Source organism: Dipodomys spectabilis, unplaced genomic scaffold (genome assembly GCF_019054845.1).
Source record: "Dipodomys spectabilis isolate Male_0828 unplaced genomic scaffold, ASM1905484v1 ptg000266l, whole genome shotgun sequence".
In the NCBI taxonomy this organism is placed as follows: Eukaryota; Metazoa; Chordata; class Mammalia; order Rodentia; family Heteromyidae; genus Dipodomys; species Dipodomys spectabilis.
The window spans coordinates 3,610,125-3,617,309 of record NW_024870943.1 but is presented as its reverse complement, the minus strand read 5'-3'; the positions used below and the strand labels follow the sequence as shown (position 1 = coordinate 3,617,309).

Genomic DNA, 7,185 nt, shown 5'->3' with positions numbered 1-7,185 from the left:
CACCTCTAGAATGCCGTTAATCTCACCAGAGGATCTAACATTTCATAGCACCAATTAGCCAACCCGCCGGTGCCGACGGTGATAAAAGAGAGCACCAAGCACTTGTAATAGCTCCCTCCAGAGGACGGACTTTCTGATTAAGTGCTCGCTGACCACGGCTGTACAGGGGACGCCTGGTTAGACAAGTGACTGTCCCTAGAGGGTAGATTCAACCGACTAACTTACACTTAATGTCCAGGCTGTCTACAATGAAAGCACTTTGGAATAAATTAAAGCCGTCATAACAGGGAGAAGAGAAGAAACCAGTTTTATGGGTCCCTCAGGGAGCAAAATCCCGTAGTCTCCCCGCCAGTAAGCGCTCAAGTCTGCATACATGAATAATTAAGTAGAAAGATAGCCCTGGGAATCAAGGGGGGGGGGGCGGAGGGAGACCGGCTGGGAACGCTAGAGCAGTAAAACTACGACTCCCAGGAAGTCCTGCCACTGTCGCGCGGAAGAACGCCTCAAGGTCACGGTGCTGACACCTTTTCTCCGCACCTACAGGCTTTTCTCTCGCGGGACCACCACCACAGTTTTAACCTTTAGCTCTTCAGTTCTCCATCTCTCCCCCACAGTTCTCCATCTCTCCCTCTAATTGGTGGGCCGGGCGGTTTCCGAGGTAACCGCGTACTGGTGGGCGGACCTTTGAAGAAAGGCGAGACCGGAAGTGACGCTTTTATCTAGCGCCGTCCGAGACAGGATTCCAAAATGGCGGCGCGCAAGGGCCGGCGGCGCACGTGTGAAACCGGGGAGCCCATGGAAGCCGAGTCCGGTGACACAGGTTCCGAGGGTCCAGCCCAGGTCTACCTGCCGGGCCGGGGGCCGCCGCTACGCGAAGGGGAGGAGCTGGTTATGGACGAGGAGGCCTATGTGCTGTACCACCGTGCGCAGACTGGTAGGGCTGAGGGTCCGGACTCCGGGGTCCTGAGGAAGGAAAGGGGACAGATCCTGGGAGTTGTTGTTGTTTTTTTTCTTTTACTTCATTTCTTCCTTTTTTGTGCCTATCCTGGGGCTAGAACCCGGAACCTGAGCGCTGTCCCTCAGCTCTTTTGCTCTACCACTTGAGCCACAGCTCCACTTCTGGCTTTTTGCTGGTTAATTGGAGATGAGTTTGGGTTGGCTTTGAACCGTGATCCGCAGATCCCAGCCTCCTGAGTAGCAAGGATTACTCGCTTGAGTCCCTGGTGCCCGGCCTGATCCTGGGATTTCTAACTTTAGAGCTGCTCAGGACCAAAGAAAACAGAGAGAAAGCTCACGTCTAAGGGCGGTGACATCACGCAGGAGACAGCTGGTCTCTGAGGGAGTCGGAGGGTGACTTCTGTCCTGACCTAAATCCATCCCTGCGTGTGCCTTTCCTCTCTAGGTGCCCCCTGCCTCAGCTTTGACATAGTCCGAGATCACCTAGGAGACAATCGGACAGAATTCCCCCTTACCCTTTACCTGTGTGCGGGGACCCAGGCAGAGAGTGCCCAGAGCAACAGGTGAGTGAGACCTCGGCTTTCCCAGACCCAATCCTGATTACCTACCCTCAGCCCCGGGGTGACCAGCCTCCCTCCTCCTTAAACACGTTGGCATCCAGTGCCTGAGATCCCATACTTCCCCAGGCTGATGTTGCTTCGGATGCACAATCTGCACGGGACCAAGGCCCCTCCCTCGGAGGGCAGTGATGAAGAGGAGGAGGAGGAGGAGGATGAAGAGGAGGAGGAAGAGCGAAAACCTCAGCTGGAGCTAGCCATGGTGCCTCACTACGGTGGCATTAACCGGGTTCGAGTAGGTATCCTCCCAAGGAGTCTCTGGCAGATATTTGGTATAGTTTTATATTTCCCATGTATTGTAGTAGTTGTCATTACACACTTGATATTTAGACTGTGGGGACTTTCTTTTTTCCACTGGGGTTTGAACTCATGTTCTTGGGCTTTTGACTGGTGTTCTACCATTTGAGCCATGCCTTCAGCCTACTTTTAAAAAAGTTTTTAGCAAGGGACAACCCTACTTTCTGGTCATTAATTGGAGATGAGAGTCTTGGATTTGTCTGCCCAGGCTGGCTTCCAACCTCCTGAATAGCTGTGATTACAGGTGTGAGCCACTGGTGCCTGGATGGCTTTTTTTTTTTTTTTTTAAATTCACTTTTCTCTTAGGTTAAATGGTATCAATTATAAAACTTCATCTAGGGCTGGGAAGGTGGCTCAGTGGTAGCGTGCTTGCCTGGCATGCATGAGGCCCTGAGTTCGATTCCTCAGCACCACATAAAAAAAAAATCTGGAAGTGGAGCTGTGGCTCAAGTGGTAGAGCGCTAGCCTTGAACTGAAGAGCTGAGGGACAGCGCCCAGGCCCAGAGTTCAAGCCCCACGACCGACCAAAAAAAAAAAAATCCTGATAAAACTTCATCTGATGCTGCTGATCTGAAAATAAAATGAAACATGTAACAGCACCTGGTGGTAATCTGAGATGTGTGGGTTTTGTTGAATCTTTATTCAGGACCTGATTGGAGGCTTTTGCTTGTTTTAGGTTGGATTTGGCCTAATGAGACAAGGTTTTGCTATGTAGCTAAAGTTTCTGGGGTTAGAACTCATGCTTGCTCTCTCAGCTTGCTTACTGAGCTAATACTCTACTATTTGAGCTATGCTTCCAGCCATAGCTTTTTACTGCCTACTTTGGAGATTTTGTTTTGATATTTTTCAGTCAAGGTCTAATAACCCAGGCTACCTTTGTAGCCTTAGCTCCCCAGAGCTGGAATTAAACCACACTTAGCCTTTAGTTTGCTTTGAGACCAAGTCTCAAAGTAACTTTACCCAGGCTGGCATGGAATTCTCATTTCTCTTGCCTCTGCATCCTGAGTAGCTGGTATTACAGGTGGGTACCACTATACCCAAATGAAGTAGCTTGTAGCCAGCATAGGTGTTGGCTGTGAGGGAGAAGGAACAAGTCAAGAATGAGTCCCAAAGTTTTGGGCTCTAGGTGAAGAGGGAAGGAGTCTGCTCAGGTGTCAGGCTGGTGCGGGCAGGGGTGTCTCCTAATGAGCAAATGGAAGCAAAGTGATGGGAGGACTGAACGTTGAGCCCTCCAGCCTCTGCAAGGTTACCAGACCAGGAGCCTGAGTCCGCTGGACCTTACAGCCTTGATTCCCAGCCTCTTTGAGCTTCATCCTCTTGCTCCACTGCCTCAGTCTCCCACTGCAGGGATTTGACCCAATCTCTCAGTCCCTCTGGGAGCTGTGGGTCTGTCCCTGAGGATGGAAGGAATGGCTCTGCTCCTCAAGAGTTGTGGGGATGTGTTCAGCACCCTGAGCATCCTCTCCTTGTTCATGCACCCCTTTCCTCAGGTTTCGTGGCTGGGCGAGGAACCTGTAGTTGGAGTGTGGTCAGAGAAGGGCCAGGTGGAGGTGTTTGCGTTGAGGCGACTTCTGCAGGTGGTAGATGACCCTCAAGCCCTGGCAGTCTTTCTCCGGGATGAGCAGGCCCGGGTGAAGCCCATCTTCTCCTTTGCTGGCCACATGGGCGAGGGCTTTGCTCTTGACTGGTCCCCCCGGGTACAAGGTAAGTCCCTTTGGTTTGTACACAGTGCAGGGAAGTCATGGGAAGTGGCATCTGCAGCAGGCCAGACCTGAGAGAGGGCAGTGAGCTGTAGCCTGATGTCATTTCCTGGCCCAGGTCGCTTGCTGACCGGGGACTGTCAGAAGAATATCCACCTCTGGACACCTACAGACGGTGGCTCCTGGCACGTGGACCAGCGACCATTTGTGGGCCACACACGCTCTGTTGAAGACCTGCAGTGGTCACCAACTGAAGACACGGTGAGGGAAGGGTGGGAGCTGGATGCCGGGCTTTTGGGAGTAGGCTAGGGACCTGGAATCTGGGGCCTTGGAGAAAAGTGGGCTGAGCTGAGGGCATGGGAAAGATTTAGATTTCAGTTTAACATCTAGGCAGGGAGACATTATAAGAGAGAGGACCAAGAATAGTAGTACACACATGTAATCCTAGCTACTGGGGAGAAGGAAATCAAGGTCAGCCTATACAAAAATTTAGCAAGGCTTCATCTCAACAAATAAGCAAGGCATGATGGTGTGCATATACAATCCCAGCATATTCAGGGAAGAGGTAGTAGAAGAATTGAAGTCCAATGCCAGCCCTGGATAAAAATACTAGACTCTATCTGGAAAATAACTGAAGTAAAAACTAATTAGGGGTGTGGCTCAGGTGGTAGAGCACCTGCCTAGCAAGCATAAGTGCCTGAGTTCAAATTCCTGTACCACCAAAGAAGGGCAGAAAAGGGTAGAACCCATCAACCACTAGTTCTGATTTGGGGGTTCCACCTGCATCCTTAGACTTCACTCCGTTTTGCCTAGGTATTTGCTTCCTGCTCAGCTGATGCTTCCATTCGCATCTGGGATATCCGGGCAGCCCCTGGCAAAGCCTGTATGCTTACCACAGCCTCTGCCCATGATGGAGATGTCAACGTCATCAGCTGGAGCCGCAGGGAGCCTTTCCTGCTCAGTGGGGGTGATGACGGGGCCCTCAAAGTCTGGGACCTGCGGCAGTTCAAGGTAATCTCCTGTCTTGGACAACTGGCAGCTGGAGATTTGTTGGGGTTTTCTCTCTTAAATGGCCTAGTTGGTCATATTCACCAGAACTGGGAATGCATCTGGGATTGGAGTCCCAGTGCCTTCCTCATACAGATGAGGAAACTGAGGCTGAGAGAGAGAATGGGTGTGGCCAGTGTGGAGCCCTTCCTCCATCCACCCTGTGAACAACTGAGGAGCAATGATGCTAGGGGCTGGAGGCAGCTGAGACTATAATTTCCATATGCCCATGGGGCTGATGGGTAGCTGGCCTTAGGGCCTGTGGGCTCACGAGCTCTCAGGAGTTGTAGTTTGTGTGGGGTTTGTGGGGAGTTTTTGTTTTGTTTTGCCAGTCCTGGGCTTCTCAGGGCCTGGGCACTCACTGTCCCTGAGCTTCTTTGGCTCAAGGCTAGTACTCTACCACTTGAGCCACAGAACCACTTCTAGCCTTTTCTGTTTATGTGGTTCTGAGGAATCAAACCCAGGGCTTCTGCATGCTAGGCAAGCACTCCACCACTAAGTCACATTCCTAGCCCCTGTTTGTTTTTTGGTTTTAAATTTTATTTTGTTGTAAAGATGCTGTACAGAGGGATTACAGTTACATGAGTAAGGTAATGAGTACATTTCTTGTCAAACATTGTTACTCCCTCCTTTGGTTTTTTTTTTTTTTCCTACTATCTCTTCCCTCCCTTGTTTTCTTTTTTCTTTCCTTTTTTTTTTGGGGGGCGGGGGGGGCGTCCAGTCATGGGACCTGAACTCTGGGCCTGGGCACTGTCCCTCAGCTCTTCATCTCAAGACTAGCATTCTACCACTTGAGCCACAGCGCCACTTCCAGCTTTTTCCTTTTTGCTTATGTGGTGCTGAGGAATCGAACCCAGGGCTTCAGGCATGCAAGGCAAGCGCTCTACCACTGAGCCACCTTCCCAGCCCCTTCTTTTTTTTTTTTTTAAGACAAGGTCTTGATAGTTCAGGCTGGCCTGAATCTCACAATCCTGTCCTAGACTTGTGAGTGCCAGGTTTACAGGTGTGAACCACAGTGCCTGACCCTAGCTAAGCTAGAAGTTGACTAGAGCTGAGAGGTTCCTTAGGCAAGGGACTTGCAGCAGTGTCTCGGCATCTGCTGTCCCTTTGGACAAAGCCTGGGCTCCACCTGGCTCTGTTCCTTCACTGCATGGCTGTGTCATCAGCTCTGTATAGGATCTTCCCTGGGGAAGCTTCCAGACCTTCCTGCTGCTATCCATCCAGCAGCGTCTGGGGCTGTTAGACTTCAGTCCCCCGCTGCCTTGGCACTGTGGGTTTCTGGAGTGTCGGAGGCTGCTAGTCTGCCCCTTTAGAGCCTCAACTTTGCACACAGCCAGTAGAGCTGTCATTACCTCATCCTTTATAGCAAGAGAAACTGAGGCAGGGCTGCTTTGCAGGCGAGATCACCATTCCCCGCAGCCTCAAGGACCAGACACCTTCCCTACCACCTTTGCTCTGAGTTATTTCATGTTTGGGGGGTTCAAGGAGTGGCCTCCCAGGACTGACCCCCATCCTCTCCCATAGTCGGGCACCCCAGTGGCCACCTTCAAGCAGCACGTGGCCCCCATTACCTCTGTGGAGTGGCACCCCCAGGACAGTGGGGTCTTCGCTGCCTCGGGTGCAGACAACCAGATCACGCAGTGGGACCTGGCCGTGGAGCGGGATCCCGAGGCGGGGGACATGGAGGCCGACCCCGGGCTGGCAGCACTGCCGCAGCAGCTACTGTTCGTGCACCAGGGGGAGACAGACCTGAAGGAGCTGCACTGGCACCCGCAGTGCCCAGGGGTCCTGCTCAGCACTGCCCTATCCGGCTTTACCATCTTCCGTACCATCAGCGTCTGAGGCTGCCACCTAGAGTGCACTGGCTTCCCTAGCCAAGCTGTAGGGCGTGCGGCCCCAGCAGCCAGCTCCCCGGGAAGGGCTTGTGCTGCCCACCTCAGTGAGGGGCTCTGGTGGGTTTGTGTTTCCTGAAGGACAAAGACCCCACCTGTCACCAGACTTGGATGGCCAGGTGTGGCCTGAGGCACACTTCTGACTTTGCCCTCTGTCCAGGACCCAGTGTCGATGGCCAGTCTCCCCAGAGACTTAAGGGGTTTTGCCACAGCTGCCCCAAGATTGGGGTGTAGGTTCTTCGTCTGGCCTGTTGGGTATGGGCCCAGGGCCCCTAGGAGTCAATAAAAACCCAGCGTGAGGCCCCATGGGCAGATGACAAGCCTAGCCTTCTGGCCTGGTCCCTGCGAGGAGAGCCAAACCAGGACTTGGGGGAACTTGGCACCCAGCTGTCCCTGGGCTGCCAGACCTGGCAGCCACGGGACGTCCTGTTCCACTCATCCCAGCCTCAGCCCGGTGGGTGCCCCACTCTGCCGTCTGCATCACTGTGTGGAGGTGGGGCTGGCTCCTGTAAGGGCTCCCATTATCACCGGGGCCCCACCTCACTAATGTTTATCTGGGGGCCCCAGGCCCCCTTTCTATATCCTCTGGGTCATCTCCCTATTCCTTGTGGCCTCTAAACCATGGCATCTCCATGGCTCCCTGCCGCCCAGCCTCCGCACCAACTCCAGCCTGCC

The 7,185-nt window shown here is 53.0% G+C and overlaps 1 protein-coding gene across 1 annotated transcript; it reads left to right on the top strand.

The window, feature by feature from the left end:
• Positions 1–730: 730 nt before the first annotated feature.
• Grwd1 (glutamate rich WD repeat containing 1) lies at positions 731–6,830 on the top strand. The gene is made up of 7 exons (XM_042700408.1): positions 731–934; positions 1,403–1,520; positions 1,644–1,809; positions 3,362–3,575; positions 3,690–3,832; positions 4,385–4,582; positions 6,143–6,830. The coding sequence occupies exons 1-7, from the start codon at positions 748–750 to the stop codon at positions 6,458–6,460; spliced, it is 1,344 nt and encodes a 447-aa protein (XP_042556342.1). The 5' UTR covers positions 731–747; the 3' UTR covers positions 6,461–6,830.
• Positions 6,831–7,185: the final 355 nt, after the last annotated feature.

What these genes read in the sequence shown, in the direction of transcription:
- Grwd1 (XM_042700408.1), top strand. Translation starts at nt 748, where the DNA reads ATGGCGGCGCGCAAGGGCCGGCGGCGCACGTGTGAAACCGGGGAGCCC. An exon ending in GGTCACCAACTGAAGACACG is followed by an intron (nt 3,833 to 4,384) that starts GTGAGGGAAGGG and finishes CGTTTTGCCTAG; the next exon opens with GTATTTGCTTCCTGCTCAGC. An exon ending in GGGACCTGCGGCAGTTCAAG is followed by an intron (nt 4,583 to 6,142) that starts GTAATCTCCTGT and finishes CCTCTCCCATAG; the next exon opens with TCGGGCACCCCAGTGGCCAC.